This window comes from Malurus melanocephalus, unplaced genomic scaffold (genome assembly GCF_030028575.1).
Source record: "Malurus melanocephalus ecotype Western Australia unplaced genomic scaffold, MMel_1.1 scaffold_22, whole genome shotgun sequence".
Taxonomy (NCBI): domain Eukaryota; kingdom Metazoa; phylum Chordata; class Aves; order Passeriformes; family Maluridae; genus Malurus; species Malurus melanocephalus.
Genome location: NW_026623254.1, coordinates 841,427 through 859,206, shown reverse-complemented (window position 1 = coordinate 859,206; position 17,780 = coordinate 841,427). Strand labels below are relative to the sequence as shown.

Genomic DNA, 17,780 nt, shown 5'->3' with positions numbered 1-17,780 from the left:
GGGCTTGGCTATTATGCAAACAGCTGCCTATTAAAATCCCATTAAAAGCCACCTAAACAGTTCTTTGTAGTATGTACCACATTTGTGGGTTTAGTGAATTGACAGAAAATTTAGACAGAATTTACTTATTCAAATTGTCATTAGGATTAGTCCCCATTTAAAAAGGAAAAAAAATATGGACAAACTGGGGACTTTTAAGCCCTATCACTAATAAAATCCTTTCCCAACTACTCAGTACTTTTTTGTGTAACAAGTGGCATCCCATAATTTCGGATTGGATCACTGTTGAACCAGACAGAAAAGAACATTTTTGTTCTCAGTCTGATGAAAATTTGAACTGAGATAAGAGGGATGCTGGCCCTTGACCAAAAATGATGACATTTGTCTCACCTCACAAAGGGTGTCAGGGGATTAATTAACATGCCCATCAAGATACACAATTCTATCCTAATTATGTTCTTTGAATTTCATTCCCAAGAGCATTAAAAAAAAAGTTAATGAAATGTAGAGAAAATAGGAAATACTATGAATTATTTTACAGGTTCACCAGTGTTTTTACAAATTAAGAAATCAGAGTGCTTGGGAAACCCTTTATGTTCCGATAGAAGAGGATGGTGAAATACCAATGCTGGCTCACAATAAAAAGTCAGATTAAATGACCAACACCCAAAAAAACCTCTGATAAACAATAATTAACATTAGTGAAAAATAAAAGAAATCAGCAAAATGCTGTCTTAAAAGTACAAAAGTACCAAAAAGCAAAAATACTGTTTTCTGGAACTAATTCAACTGACCAGGAGACAAACAGTGTTACAGCCTCTGCCTCACGAAGCTGATTAAATAACTGGGGTATTGCKGGCAACTCCTGCAAGTGTCACCTTAGTGACTACTGGGGACCTGGCTCCTGAAAGCAACAGAGTGAAAAATCAGGATTTACAGTAATGTGTGGCCTCAGAGATCATTAGAAGGGGAACAGAGTGAGAGCAAAATGAACTTTGCAGCTCTGAGAATGATTGTGCTAATGAGGTATCCATCTCTCAGAGAAGGGGTATCTGTAGCACAATCAAGTGAAAAAAATCCTCTCCTTCAATGAAATTCTTAATCATTTCTAATAATCTATAAACACCTGTTCCTGTTCGGGGTCTGGCAAAGGCACCAATGGGAACCACTTTGATTTCCTGCTTTACCCACAAGTTCTCCTGTCTGACTTTGGGCAAGGCCTCATCTCCTTCTGAAATAGCAGCAATGTCTCACAGCGCTGCTGTAAGAGTAAACRGAGTTATGCAAACACTTCCCAAATGAACCATCACAGGGAAAAAGAAAAATGAGCACACTCAGGAGTGCTAAAATTATAATAATCACCATAAAGAACAGCATTAGTGACATGTCTTGGTAACATCATCGTTTATCCTGTGCAATTAATTACATTCATAAATAATTTCACAGTATTTCAAGCTCACATTTGAATATGATCAAGCTGCAGAATAACCTGTCAGAGGGCAAAGTAACAAACTTATCTTAAACCTTGTTCCCTGGCCCTAATTTTCAGAGGTCCACAGAGAATGCTTTGTGGAAATGATTATTTTATTATATGCCATGTCCTGTCTTTATTTCAAACAGAAAATTTCAAACCCTGCAGTGAATTACAAAGGAATGGTGTRGGAACCTCTACTCAAAACTGTCTTCAGCCTGCTCAGGACTGAGTTTTTCCTGTAAAAACTCCAAACACACAAAATGACATGCACAGGAAGAAAAAAACAAGCCTTAAATCAGGATTTGAAAAGCATTCTAGATGCATGCTTCATTTCACAGAAAGCMAATCCACAATCAATCCAGAACAAGCTGATATGTTACAGGCAAACAGTTTGGGATGGAAAAGCTCAGAAATGGTCTGATCCAAGCCCACCAAGAGATCAAGACAACTCTACTATATTATTTTACAAAGCATTGTGGCATTTCTTGGTTTTCAGTCATCAGCTGGTAGCTGCAGATTCAATGGATGAATATTAGTTTAAATTGAACTTCAAGTTTCAACAGAAGTTTGGTTAAAAAGTCTTTGGTTAGCARTTCATAGGCAGGCCTGGAATTTCTATTTAATCCAAACTTGTTTGCCTAACCTTTCAAGATCATTARAAAATAAAAGGAAAGAAAGAGGTCTTAGAAAATATAACTTCTTCTTTTGGTAGCCTCTGACCCCCTTAAATTTCRTCTAAAAATACACAATCCAACTTTATCCCATATATCCTTACTTGGGTGGATAAWTGCACCGATGTAAAAATTTTTTCACAGTATTTTACAATCTAATTCTGTTCAACATATAAAAGAAATAATGACAACAAAAATATTAATTCCACACCACTACATGAAAGAAAGAAAATTAAAATTAGGTCAGGATAATAGAGCGCTGTTGATGTACAGACATAGTAATTGAAAAATACCTGCTTTGTGAATTCAAAAGCAAATATACCTCTTTTTCATGACTACAAAATTACAATAATTACATAAATTCAAGACTGGGATAGAGACACACAAACACAGAAAATAGAAAGAAAAGCTTGGGTTCACTCTTCTAGGATAAACAAAGATGACCCTACCTTAAATAATTCAAACTCCTTCTTTGGCATCAACAGCTATCAATTCACAAAGGATATTTGCAATTAAAATAAATGCATACACATCCATTAGGACTGATGTTACCACCTCTAAGCAAATAAGCAGGTAAAAAAAAAAAAAAAACCTGAAGTAAAATGTTTTGCTGTATCTCTATCAACTATATCCTCAAGTTAGACTCTGACATACAGACACCACCTTCAGCCTCTACAAGAAACGTGAATTGTTTGTGATATACTGGTGGGACACGCAGTTATCTCAGCTTGTTGTGATTCTCTTCCTGCTCCACATGCACATTCTGACACTCCCARAGAAGGTTTGGCTCCCAGGATGGACAGTACCTGGATGGTGCGGGTGTAGGCAGGCTCCGGCCATCCCTGACCGCCTTCTGTATTCCTCAGCAGGTCCAAAATGTTGTTTGGCACAAAGCCTGTGCTGCCACTTCTGTTCTGAACCTTCCACCACTGYTTTCTGTCATCCAGAATCTGAAACAGTTTGGTAAATTAATTACCAATTTTTTCTGATTTCCTCCTGCCAGTACKTAGGCTGTGCACYATTTTGAAACAAAACCAGAACTTTKCCAGGWTCTGYGTCTGCCAACAGATCGTGCACAGATGTGTCYCTGAGAAACCCCTGTATCTTCCCTGATTATCACCATCATTAATTCATAATTAAAGCACTTTTCAAAATGGGTTCTAAAGAAAGAATATATAAGAGAAGTGTGTAATGAAATTCAGTAAACCTGGGCATGTGCTGGATCAGCCAGAGGCCTCTTTCACAGAGAATGCTGCCACCTCTACAACCCATATGCTGTTGACAAAGGAATAAATAATTACTAATAACCCAAGTACAGGTATTGTTCTGAGAGAGCTCAAATTTGGAGACACAGCACTTTTTAGTAAACAGGGAACAGGAGCAGGATGGCCAGGAGCAGTCAGAAATCCAACTACCTGCCCCAGCATTTTCTCTTTGTTGCTCCACCCCTTCCAAATCTATCTCAATTTTATCCTCTTGGAAAGGCTGTACCCTCTGTGTACCCTCTGTGCACAGAATGTTATTTAAACACTACTTAATGTTTAAAAGCAACACTGGAAAAAAGGAGGGAACACACAAATGTATTTCTGCACGGATCTCAAAAGCACCGTTCCTAAGTCAGCAAAAATGCTGCAAAACAAATTAACTGAACTTTCCATACCAGGGCAGACAAGTCAAACACATTGAAGCAAACATTAAGGAAAGCCACACTGCCCACAGGAAGGGTACCCTCAGCTTTGAGTAGCACTAGAAATTTCTGTGTTGTCTTTGYAAACGAAATTACCTCTACAATCTCTTCTTTCATGACAGAAAGCTCACTGTTGTTTCTTGCCACRAATTCATACTTGCATTTGGCATATTTCTTGTTCTGTGCTTTGTTGTGTGCCTCATAGTTTCTGCAAAGCAAAGATCAGACTCTTGTTCAATGAGACAGTCAARCAAATGTAAACACAAAATGCCCTCTGACCAACCTGCAAAACATTTATTAAAGCAAAAACCTCTCAACCATAATATGATGCTGCTSTAGAACTATCTATTCATAATGCACTGATTTAAGTGCCAAAAAGAAAAAAAAAGTAAAAATGAAACAAAAGAGGAGGCAAAATGCACAGACCTCAAGAACTGGTAATCTTTATCAGCTCACTGCTTGCAAGATGTATGATAACAACTCAGATTAGGAGCTGCTATTGTTTTAAAATAAACATGTACTCTACATTTAGTTTGTTTTCCTGCACAAGGTTAAACAGTCATTTGCCATATAAACAAATGACTATACTCAGGACATAATTGACACCTTGTGCTCTGTATGAAATTGTATTTCCAGTGTTCAACATAGATTGTTTCAAATACATAACAGATTAAAAAATTTTTGCCATCAGCACTAATGGAGTTAAACTCTAAAAAAAAGTTACCCATTATATATCAGTTTTCTTAATTGACTATAAGATGCCATCAACTTTAACAACCTCAAGTTACTTTATCAATTAAAAATGACAAATAACTTCTTGCAGGTTGTACACAGGATTCACCGTAGAGCAAGGCGTATCACAGTCAAGCTCTGTATCTTTCTGTTTCCATGAGGAAAGAGCTGTCCAGAAKGCCTTTGGTTGAGGAGCTACTACTTTCTTTGACACAATACTTTTTCAGCTGAGAAGTCCCCAACCCAACAGGTCCCAACAGGTCCACGAAAACCCCCAGCAACTTTATTCACTCGTTGCACGTCGCAGTAGAGACGGACAATGCGACGCAAGTAACGAGCACTGATCCTCCTTTATTACTGGGCTGAGCCCCTGTTATTTAACTAGTAACAGCATATATACTAAGTTTTCTGTGTAAATGATAGTTGTTTATTGATTAATTAGTAGTCTGTTTTCCACTTATTAGTATATGATTGGTGCCTTATAATAGTTGGAAAAGCGGCTGTGTCATTAATTTTATGGTTTTTTACTCTGTTTTTGTTATCCATTTCATTTGGTTTTGGTTTTTTTCAACTTTTTCTCTTTTTTTTTTAGCATAGTTAGCCTAAGGCCATTTGCAATGCTGCCTTGGTAATATATTTTTTTGTTTTGTCGATCTTCACTTAAATTTTCTGACTAGTTTCTGTTTTTAGCACATCTTAGGGATACAATTCTCGGCCAAAGTCCAACCTCAGAACCTGCAGGACCACAGTGCTGATTGTTGCAAATTACGCCCAACAACATAAATCCATACCAGGCAGTAAAGAAAGCAAACAAACAAAAAAAAACCCCACATGAATAAATAAATAAATAAATACATAAATAAATAAATCTGATCAGCTAATGACACCATGAAGCAATCCATGGCTGGAAATGCTGGGTACAAGGTCAGAGCTCAGGGATACGAACACGGTGGCTGCTGCTGCTGGTGCTGTGTAAATGTGGGTTCCAGGGGTGCCTGAGCAATCCAGCAGCTAACCTGGCTATTGCATGGCTGTGGAGAACTGTCTCACTTGACTTGAAGAGGAGAACCAAGGAAGAGTCATATTTAGATTGAAGGATCATTTTGAAAGAAAGAAAAAATACTACCAGTGATCCAAGAGAGAGTGAAAAGCAGGGRATTGACCCCAGCCTGCAGAATAGCTATTATGAGGCTGAACAATGTGTAATAGCAATTYTTCCTGCCACCCACTTAAAATTCATATAATTTTGAATTCCTATCTCAGAGGTACAACTAATGTAGCTCTGACAGTGCTTCTACTTTTAGGCTGCCTTTCCAAAACCATTTCAATAACTGTCTTCCGATTTTGTCGACACTGAACTATCCTGATTCCTACAAAAAATATAACTCTGCCTATATTTTAGGCATTTAACTCCACTCATCAACATGCCCAGAACATGAGACAGTCAATGGCTGCATGCTTCTGARAGAGACCCTAATTCTTCAAGCCCAGCCTAACAAGCCCATTTACTCTGGGCACACTCTGAACACTTCCCTCCATCCACCCTCCTGTGTTTCTTATTCCCTACTAAATATATCACAATCTCAGCCCTCAGCTCTTCACTGAACATTGCTTGAAACCCTAGAGGATTGCACAGATTTTAAGAGAGATCCTCTTCAAATGATAGTGAAACCAAACTACACAGCAAAAATTGCTACTTAAAAACASCACAAAACTTGCTGAAAATTATTCAGTGCTCTTGTGGCTTCAGAGTTCCTGAAATACCTAATTTCACACTGAAAGGCTAAGATCTGACACTTTATTTTCATCACCCAAGAGAAGCATGCCTTACTGGACATCGTGGCATCTCAGAGCAAGTCTCACTGAAACTCCCTGTGATTAAAGTTTCCCTAGAAAGGGTGTAGCCTACCTGACCCTCAGAAGGAGGGATGATCCTGAGGGATGCCAGCTTGGAACAAGAACCAGCAAATGCTGGCTGAAAAGCTCAGCTTGAATTYCTCACTCCTTTTCGTGAGTGCCTGCTCCCTACTTGTTCACAAATGCTTAAAACTTAACTTTTAATTGAAATTGCTTGAGGTAACACCTATTAACAACCAGGCACTACCACTGCGGGTCTCATTCCACAGCTTCCCAAAAACTAACCTCACCTTTCACGCACTGCTTCTGAGAAACACCCATTTCTCTTTACCCACCACAYAGCAGGCTTGGGGAACTCTTTCAGCTCCAGGCAGATACTCATCAACAACGATCAATAAATGCAGTTAGACTCATTCTCTAAAACTGAAGTGCAGGCAAAAATATTTGCACGGAATATGCTTACTCTGAAAGGACAAACCAGGTCTTACTGCATTACAGATAGGGGAAAAGAATTCAGAGCACAGATCATCTAGATTTCAAGCTGCTTGGTGCCAAGACAAGAATGCAACAGGCAATCAAATTTGAGAAAACAATTAGGAGATGACTACTCTGCTGTTGTTGCTATGAAGAGTAAATCCAAAGTTCAGGAAAATAATTGAGTCTTCAAACTGCACACCACATGGGAATTTGCATGCAGATTAACAACAGGGTCTTTTAGCACATGGCTCAAAAATTAGGGATTCTTCCAAGGGTTTTTAAAAAGGGTTTTATCCATGATGCTTTAACCAGCAATTTGATCCCCAAAACTTAGCTTAAACATTGTCCATGGCTCATAAGACAAAATATTTTCGTATTGTGTATATAGAATACGGTTTGGCACAGGAGAGCAATTCCAGTGCTTCTTTACTGATCTGCTTCCACAGTTTGTGCTGGTATAAATTCTCCCCACAGACAAGGGCAGGGATCACTGCATTTCATCTTGTCAAGTTGTTCAGTTTTAGAATGAAATGAATGGGGGGAGAGAGAACGTGCAAAAAGACACTGGTTGCTATGCAAACATTTCTGAGTGTTTTCTGTAACATTTGAAAGAGGATGGAAGAGACAAGGTGTCACTGTTCTGAAAGTGGGTRTTTATACACCAGCCCAGAAAACAAAAAGCAGGAGACTATGGAGCAGCTAAGAAAATCAAACAATCAATCAAAAGGACAGCGGAATCTCAGAGTAAACTTGCCATTAYTTGTAATGCTGAAGAGAGAAAAGAGTGTATTTAAAACCATGAAATGAATCAGAACTAAAATTTGAAGCAGGAGGATTCTGCACTTGTAATYGGGTTGGAACTCCACCATATTATTTTTGACACAAGCATCAATTTACCATCATAGACAAACAGGGTAGCTCACAGAAATTCTATGAGAAGAATCTCAATGATACACCTTAGAGAAGCAAGAGCAGAATACCCCGTGCTGAAGAGAATCACCTCCCCAGCAGAGACAAGGAACCGCTCCAGACCCGTCCAGCGGCGGTCACAGACCCGCCACCCCAGGAGCCAGCAGTGGGGACAGTTTTCCACAGCACCACGGCCGCTGACGGCGCAGGGTTACCTATCTACATGTCGGCTAACAGTTTGCTTAAAGGCAGCCACCGCTGCCCCCTGGTCCAGCAGAGGCCCCCTCTTGTACACCGTGTTACTGAATGCATACCCATCCGCCGGGGGGTAGTCGGGAACGCCGGGAGGCTGCAAGACAAAAGGGAACAAAGCCACCGAGGGGATTAGTGTCACCCAGCCAGCATTCCCCCATCCTCAGGTGCCCATGGTYGGGCCATGAAAAGTTAATAACTTCTGCATTTTGAGCGCGTAAAGGCTGAGATCAAAAGGATAAGAATAAAAGGATTTCCATCCCGACTCATCCCGCTGCATTAATATTGCAACAGATATTCTTCAGAAAAACAGTTCTCTGGGGCGAGGGGCCGTGTCATCTCTCAGATATCACTACAGCAACACAACTTACAAACAATGGCTGAGCTGCTTTAAAATAAACTGTGCAGGAAAACTGCTCTGAGCTTCTGCTCTGGATGTGCACTTCAAGCCACAATCCTCTAGCCAGCCAACAGTGTCAGAAATAAAGTAAAATTATCATAATATCAAAGAGCTCATTCATGTCACGCTCACTAAATATGGCTATAGTCCATGAAGAAGTGCAAAAAGGAGTATGATGGTTGGTATAATTAAGGATTTTCATTAAGGAAAATAATCAAACTTTATCACAAGAACATACATAAGATCATTCAAGGCTTTGGTAAATTCTTTAAAAAAAACAAACACCTTAAATCTAGCATTGACACTCCCCTTCTAGACAAGAATGATTTTAATCACAATTTCCAAAAAAAAAAAGACCAAGCTTAACAGTTCATTTGTGGGTATTATGATACTGAAATAGCTGATTTTATATCCGTTCCTTATACCATCCAGCTGCACAAATTAGACTGGCTGACAGTCACCAAAAATTGCCAAATCTTTAAGCCTGGTTTCTGGGGGTCATTTGTTTTCTCCTGCACTGTTTTTGCTTTTGGCTTATTTTTCTCTTATCTCTGCTAATGTGGCTACAGAAAAGTTACTCACATAACTTCTGCCTCCAGGTGTCTGACTTGGCACCCAGAGACATTTGCTWAGGGGACTGAGGGTTTTTGAAAAGSAATTAAAACCACACAGAACTCTCCATATGCATAAAATATTCTTTAAAAATGTATTATTAAGACTTCTTTGGAAAAAAATCTCCAGTGTCACCTGGCTTATGCCTTACATCAAAAGACATCCAGGAAGCAGGAATTAATTTTACTTCACACACACACAAATTATTTGCRTTACTTTAACCTCACTGGACTCTCTGGTGGTTGTTTCACCACCATTTGAAGTCCTCATTGCTGAAYTGACTCCACCTTGAAACCCCTCTGCTGGGAGCTGCACGTGTGGCCGGATCTTAAGATTAAGGAATGGAGAGGAAAAAAGAGATTGCCATGAGTGGGAAGCTCCAATGCATTTTCCTGGTGCCAGAGCCCTGCCCAGCAGGGAGAACAGGGCCATGCACCCCCTCTGCACTCCCAGCACAGMTCTCCACAGGCAGCCTTGGTTCTGGGGAGAAGAATTCCACACCCACACATGAGGCCAATTAGCAGTGGGAGATGAACATTTCCATTCTCAGCGCTCCTCATCAAACAAGCAGTTACAGCAGACTTATGAAAGAATAATTATTCTGGTATCACCCACTCCAGGGCGGTGCTTCTGCTGCAGACAAACAGCATTTTGCACTCATGCAGCTTTTTCCAGCAGAGCATTTGCAGTTATTTCTCAGTTACTAAGCAGCTCAGTGCCTTTGTTCCCAGGGATGTGCCAGGGATGRGCACAGGGAGCCAAGGTACCAAGGTTAAATCACCTGTCCAAAACCTTGGGGGAATCAGTGACAGTCATGAAACCAATGCCTGATATGCCAGGAGCCAGGCACACAAACTGCTTCAATGAACTGGGATATATATATATATATATATACACACACTTTTTTTTTTTCTGTGTATATGTGTGTGGCTCTTGAAGGTTCAGACAAAGAGGTTAAGTTGGCACAGTCACGAGTCCACGAAAAAGACTGAAATGAAATCGACGCCCCGAAACACAGGCAACTGAAATACCTCAATATATTCTCCCCCTTCAGATTTGTTTTAGGTTATTATATATATAAGCAACATTAAATTCTTAGAATCATCAGCAGAAAAAAAAATTATCTTTTTTCAATACTACTTAGAAGGTTTCAATACCATTGTCTTTTACTGTGGTTCTTGTTGTTATTATTACTAGTACTATTATTATTGTTGTTATTATTGAGAAGAAACACAATATTAATAAAAGAATACATGGAAATGTAGACCAGCAGTGAAAAATGAGACAATTTTTGATGTTTTTTGGGAGGTCACTAAGGAAYGGGGTTGACAGCAATGGCAAAAGCTGCATTTCACATTACTGTGACCATTAACTTTACTAAATGCTTTTATTCTCAAAATGAATCACTGGCAATAAYTTAGTTTATGTCACATTTATTCTTGTATATCTTGTTAGGCATAAAGCCAAACAGTGCTTTAAGTAAYCAAATATGTACCATGTTATCATCCTTTGCTTGGCAGGCTTTTTACCTGTTTTTTTTAATCTCTGTAGCTGAGTAGACCTTTTTTATACTAACAGAGATTTTCATGAAAATAAAGTTTTAATGTGACTGGGAAGTTTTGACAAGTTTTAGCTGGGAAGGCTTTTTTATCTCCAATAAGAGAATTGATCTGCTAGAAAACAACATCCCATAACAGTCAATAATAATTCCCCAAGATAGAAAAGATTCTTAAGTGAGACTAGAAAATTCTTAGGTACACTTTCATCTCATAGCTGCTTAAATGGTACATTGGACTAGCTAACACTTGATTTAAACTAAAACCAGCATAGAAAAATAAATTCAAAATTTAAATTAAATTTTATGTCCTCCCAAGAAAAAATTTCCAAAAAGAAAACTTCTGTATGTTTCTTGTTAATCAAAAAGCCAAAAAAATCCACATAAGTTCTTTAAATTTTCACAAAAATCAGAGTTTATTTTCTGATAAGTTCTATTGAAAATAGAGCAGAATAGAATCTTGGTTTAGAAACACAGGGCTGGCTATAAAGTTGGCCAGAAAATGCACCTTGGTTTCTCTGAAGGCTTTAGATATTGGTGCATATTTCCATTCTTTAAAGAGAATAACCTAATTTTTGCTGAATTCATGGCATTCCTTTGAAGAAAAGTTTGGAAAAATGTTTTGTGCAATAATTCTCCTAATCAGCAGTTATTTTTCAGAAGCAGGCCTAAGTTACCTGATACGGTGTTGCCCTGACAGCACCCCTGAACGCTTATAAGCAGTACAGTGAAATTATCAATAAATTAATTGAAGGAATATTAAATTCCACATTTGTGAAGAAGCAGTTTAAGTCCAAAATTCCACAAGAAAGGGTGGTTTCTTTATCTGTGTGCGTGCGAATAGATGCACATTTGAGAACACATTGGCTCAAATATTGCCCAAAGTATTTATGATCAAAATCAACAGGATCTGATAGCAGAGCTCAATCCAACTGAACYTCAGGGCTTAGACTGTCCTCCTATCTGAGGCAGGGAAGGAGAAGAGCAAGCAAAAAACCTTTTATTTTTTCCTAACTGCATTTTTGGTGGCTGAACAGATATTTGGTTTCTKRTAACTTCAATGTCARGYGCAAAGAGCTTGCACTGATGGAGCYRGTGCYRGAGRGTGGTGACTCTAGCAATGTCCCAGAATATTTCATTTATCAAGGAAGTGGTTGATGTTGCTAATTCTTGCAGTAACTTACCTCATTTGACAATCTTTTCATCTCCTGCTTCCGCTGTTGCTCTGCAACGTTTGCCACAGACTCGGCCAAGTGGTTGAGCTCTTGCTCYTTTGGAGCTCCCATGAAGTTCAGCAAAGGAGGCTCCCAACCATTTCGGAAACGGGGCACATAAGGGGGGATGAAATGGTCTTTTGGCCATTCAGCTCTGTAGGAAAAGCAAATTAGAAACCTGTGTTAAGGGTCATACAAATGCTGCTTTARCAGGGTTCCTATAAACTGAAATGCTTTAGGATTTTTATTAGTGCAGGGGAGAGGCTGGGGTTACAGTACAGGCAGAATCCTGCTAGAACAGGGAAAATCAGCACAAAACATTTATTTACCACAACTGTCCTCCCTGTTTTCTGAAGAAAGAAAATGCTCATTCTGTAAGGACATGTCAGTACTTTAGCACAACAAACTTCTGCCTTACAGCAAAGGATGGGTAACAGAAGAATCAATCAAAGCAAATCTTGTTTTAAAGGTGAGATGTGGGGAAAAATATTGCAACGCTCTATTTGTGTGAAAGCACCAGCAAAAGAGAAATAGCCAGAAAGAACACCTGACTGCAGGTATGAAGCACAGAAGCTTAGGGGCCTAGCTACACCAAAAAAAAAAAAAAAAAAAAAAAAAAAAAAAAAAAAAAAAAAAAAAAAAAAAAAAAAAAAAAAAAAAAAAAAAAAAAAAAAAAAAAAAAAGCTTTTACAGACATAAAATCCACCCAACTCGACGTGCTCCAAGATACAAGAATTATCATCACATTTGCTATTTTATAATCCAGACTGGTCTTTATAAAATACTGTACTACTTTTCAGGGTTCCCTTAGCATCCTCTATTGTAATACCAAACACCCAAATTAATGYTTTCCTGCTCTGCCTTTGCACTACACACAACACTCTGTCCCAATATAAATTAATTTATAATTAARTTACTGTGTCTTCACAGTGGAAGCAGGAACAGGAATGCACATCACAATGTTTTAACAGGCTGGCTGCTGACACTGCTCAAAAACAAGGGATAAATGCTGCCAGTTACAGGTGCAGTCAGCAATTCCCAGCCTGTTGGCAGGCCTGRGCTCAGTCAGTAATCCCTGATTTTGTCATTCCCCTCTCCCCTACATCCAACCCCAGGGTACCTCTGGATACTGAGATCAATCACACCATCAATTCTAATCTGCACAGGTCAGCCCACTACATTTTAAGTGCCTCATTCCTCTCTTTCCATTACCCTTTCTTCAGGATGAACTAAACAAATGGAGTAATTCCCAAGACAAGGAGCCCATTATTTTCCTCAGTGATCCATTTTCCCTGCACAGGACTCAGTGAGGCCATTTCTACTGCTTCCACACAGCCTTCCTTATACTCCACAACTTTTCATCAACCAATTAATTAATGAACAAAAAAAATCCATCTGGTAGACATTTATGTTGCAATTTGAAACCTAAGAGCAAGGCTGAATAAACACAAARAACATGTTGCATTTCCAGACTAAGTGATTGCCTACTTCATCATCATCAAATGTGCTTAATTATCTACCATAGATTACAGAGTCAAAATGCACATTGCTAATGTAAGATTTYTCTTCTGCATGTTCAATTCAACTAATTTCAAACTACAGAATTAACACAAACCAAACAAATGCATAAGGAAGTCAACCTTCAGCAAAACCKTAATACTGAACCATTAAATGCAATTTATAGGGTATGCACAAGTGGCACAGTTCAGTCAATAAACATTTTTGTAAAATTRAAAACATTTTAATAGCATTATGATGCTTTTAAAGAAGATCTTGCAAATGTCTAACTTTTAATGATTACAGGAAATTTAAATCAGGTATTTGTAGCTAGTATTTAATATTTTGTCACTTTTTATTGCATCTTCAAATTGTTTTTTAATAAAGTCCAGATAGATGGAGTAGGTAAAAATTGTGAAAAACAACTGAAAACAAGCAAGGGACAGTTCAGAAAATGATACTCCAGTAGATTAGGTCAATAAGTTTTGGATATCACAGATGAACAAATTCTCTCTGTATTTTCTCTCTCCTCAAGACCCCAAATGCCACTGAAGCTACACATTTCCTTTCCAAAACCTTCAAAAAACTGTTCTGAAGAGTCCAGGTACTAACAAACTAATACCGATTTTATTTGGGGCTGGATAACCTGGCTAAGRTCACATCAATAAACTTGATTTCAGAGATGTTCTCTCAAATATGAAGACTTGTGCCCACCTGGCTTTGGTCCATGAATCACCCAGCGAGACCCAGAGCTGCCCTTCCTCACTGGTGACGGTGTAGCGCAGGAAGTCGATGGTGTCTTTAGTCAGGAGGGGGCTGAGCACTGTGCCAGCCAGCTCKGGGCCTCCTGTTGTCTGCACCACCTAAATCCAAGGATTAAAATCACATCAAGAACACACACACTGTCAGTAAGGAAGTCACTGTGACTTTATGTTATCCACACTGCTGCTAGGAAAGAATTATTACTCATAAAAACACCATCCCCCCACAAAAAAAAAAAAAAAAAAAAAAAAAAAACCAACCTAAGAATCTAACAATGTGTCCAAATGTCCTACAAAATAACTGAACTATTTGTTACTTAAGTACTGTTGTTCTGGTCACAAATCTTTTTTTCATTTAGACCCACTTTGGGCAATGTTATTTTTGCTTTACTGATCAAAGCCACGCATACTTCCATTAAATATGCTTTCAACTATCCTCCTGCATTATGCAGAGAATCTCAATTTTTTATTGCTGGTTAAAAATTATAGTRACAAAGTGTAGCACAAGGCTAAAGATGATTTAAATAAATATATTTAATACATGGAAAATTATGTAGAAAAGGATATAAATTATTTTCTAAAGAAAACCTCATCCTGAGACACACACATTTCTCCTTAGTTATTTCCCAGGGACACAACATTTCAATCTTGTTATCACTGAAAATGTTACAGAGCATTTAAACACAAGAGTTCTGAAGGTAAACACTCAGAAAATTGTAAAACCTTACCATATGTAGTGGGGTAAAGAGAAAATGAACCAGATCAGCTGCACTAGGATTTTGGATATGGAACTTCAACTTGGCCTGAAGGAATAAAACAAATGATGCATTTTAAGAAACATTTAACAATTAAGACAATAAACAAGAATGGCCATCCCTGCTCAGGGTACCTAAGCCCAGCACTTTGTCTGCAACACCCACGTAGTGCAAGTGCTCATTCATTCATCCCATTGCTCTTGAATCCATGCATATTTTAGCCCCTATTGTGCAAAACAAGAAGTTCCACAACCAAATGGTATGGTTTGTGAAGAGGCATCTCCTTTGGAAATTTGACACCTCTTACTCCCATTAGTATTCTGTGAGTTCTCAAAAAAACCCTGAGTTATCCTTCTCTACTCACTTTTTCTAGCAATGCTCATATCCATTTATGGATTTATTACACTGTTCCTGAGTCTGGCCTTYTCCAAGCTGAAGTTATTCCTCTGAGCACTCTTGTCCACCCTGCATCTTCTGCAATTTTGCTACACTGGCAAAAAAATCAGGCCAGGTAACACAATGGCAAATTGATGCCACTTATTCATTTTCTGTTGTCTTTTTCTTTCCCAGAGGGTTTTTATCATTTGCTTGGTTGATCACAATGAACACAGATGTTTTTCTCCCAGGAATCTCTATTACATCAACATTATTTTCTGATTTGTTTTACATATGAGATTTTTCCTCACCAGTCCATCCATGCCTATCATATCTACCAATACTGAATTTCATCTATCACTTTCTCTGCTACAGTAAGATATTTCTACAAAAGACCTCTGAGATCATCAAGTCCAATCTATGACCAAACACCACCATTAAAAAAAACAAATCTGAAACCCCCAAACAATTAAAATTCACTGATATTGCTYCTTGGAGGATTTCTTTTATCTACTGATCACCCATTGGCTTTGTAGGCTCCAGAAATAAAATGCCCAAATGTGCTTTAAAGAGTTATAGTAGATTTTATTGYATCTTGCCATCTGTTCCTCAAACTGCTTTTGGCTACCCTTGTTCTGCTTTCACATCCAAATGTCCCTCCAAAWGAAGAAAGGAGGAGGATGTGTTTTTACTTCTAATAACTTCCTATACATTGTTCCTCAGTCATAACAACTTACTCTCAGTCTGTCTAAAGCTTTTGGGCAGATGGCAGGCATTTCTGGAAGCTTCCAGTAAGGGGTTTTTTAACTATTTCCATTCTACTCGAAGATTTTATTCTTCTAGCTACTCCTTTTATTTTTAAACCAGATTCTTCATTTTATACAGTTGTCCTTGTCTGACACAAACCACAGATGCCAGGCTTTTGTTGCTCCTGCAAAGGTGCTGAAGCAAAGCATTGGCAGCAAAACTCAAAAGCAGCACTAGAACCAGGTCCTAGATGCTGCTGAGCATCAAAACAAGAGCTGTGACTTCTCCAGCACAGAAGATAAAGACTCAAAGATGCACAGATTGTTCTTGGGTAAAACCTACTAATTTAAATGCAGAATGTGGTAAAAAAATTGGAAAAAACCCTCGACATTACAACTTTTACTGAGAAGGATAAGCATGCTACAAGACATTCATCCTCCCTCAAAACACAATCCCTTAAGGTCAGAACCACAGCACTCGATGTAGCTTTTTTTTTTTTTTTAACAAAAAGATATTTTTAACATGTCTAAATATTTCCTACAGCCCTGCAAWCAGAATTCATTCCCCAAGAGAAGAAAAAAAGCTGATTTGACTCAGTGAATGCAAGAAGAGTTTTCTCCATGGGCACAGCCTCCCCAGCAGCTGGAAAGGACAGTCAGTGTCTGACAGCAAATGCTTTGCAGGTGTCCCACCTCCTGCCTCCCTTCAACAGGAGATTCCCACTTGCAGAAGAGGAGATGCCAGAAGAAGGCTCTTGGATTATCATCTCTGCTTATGGAGAACCTTCAGAGGCAGCAATTTGTTGGATGGAATGTTCTGGGGCTGTGCAATGATGGCAACAAGCACAGGGTGTCTGGTGGGCWTCGCTGAATAAAACCAAATTAAGGCTGCAGCTGGTGATGCTGGCAAACACWCAACAGAGCTGTGATCCCCACAGACCTTCCTAGAAACCCTTTTACAATTCAAAATCAAATTTCCCAAGTAAAAGGCTTTAAAGAATCGTGAAAACGAGAAACACAACAATGCTGGAAAACAAACAGGTCATCTAGTCATTGTGATGAGAAATTGAGGAGCWGCTCCCCAAAGCTCCAGGCCAGAGGTGGCCAGCCCTGCTCTTGCCTCAGACCTCACATCCACTGGCAGTCACTTACCAGAAGATTGAAACCATGCTTGAATTTTTGGAAGCAGTCAACAAATTCATCTGGAGGTGGCGGCTTTGCACGGAGAGTAAGAACACCCTCTGGTGAACAAAAGGAGATTTTTATATATCCATTTATGTGTTTATAACCTCTATAAATATTCCAGATGYAGTAAACATGTAAATACATAATAAATTTACCATCTTAGAGAATTTTGGAAATATAGAACCAAGGCAGGAGCATACTGTGTGGTCATATCTCTAATTAATATCTAACCCTCCACTGACTTCAAGAAAATTAYTTTCACAGATTTCCCTCTAAGAATATACTACATAGGAACTTTTGTGCTCAAATTGACAGAAACTTACTACACTGATGAAAAAAACCAGCACAGAAAGTCTTATTTCCTAGCTCCTTCAATGGYCCTCAAAGAAACAGAATTATGTACAGTAAGAACTCCTACCTCCAGGTCCTTTCTTTTTACTTTTTTTAGTTTTCTTCCTCTTTGAAAGTTCAGCAAACGCTTCAGCAGCTTTTTGAAGTTTGGTAACAAAATACTCTATGTCATCCAAAATATGGTTCAGAATTTGCTGTGGGTGAAAAAAAAAAAAAAAGGAACCATTTCTCTACACAATCTATAGCAGAAATACTCCAGAAATTGAAATG

General features: G+C 38.6%; 1 protein-coding gene across 2 annotated transcripts in view; it reads right to left on the bottom strand.

The window, feature by feature from the left end:
• Window positions 1-17,780, bottom strand: part of LOC130588961 (epidermal growth factor receptor kinase substrate 8-like) — a 31,715-nt gene that overhangs the window by 12,903 nt on the left and 1,032 nt on the right. Inside the window, exons 2-9 of one of the 2 annotated variants that reach the window (XM_057390006.1) lie at window positions 17,578-17,704; window positions 17,127-17,215; window positions 14,827-14,901; window positions 14,052-14,200; window positions 11,811-11,994; window positions 8,023-8,156; window positions 3,929-4,040; window positions 2,952-3,095 (exon numbers count right to left, since the gene is read on the bottom strand). In XM_057390006.1, coding sequence (XP_057245989.1) covers window positions 2,952-3,095; window positions 3,929-4,040; window positions 8,023-8,156; window positions 11,811-11,994; window positions 14,052-14,200; window positions 14,827-14,901; window positions 17,127-17,215; window positions 17,578-17,704 — 1,014 coding nt within the window. The remainder of the gene's footprint in view (window positions 1-2,951; window positions 3,096-3,928; window positions 4,041-8,022; window positions 8,157-11,810; window positions 11,995-14,051; window positions 14,201-14,826; window positions 14,902-17,126; window positions 17,216-17,577; window positions 17,705-17,780) is intronic. The other variant, XM_057390008.1, reaches the window with a different exon arrangement.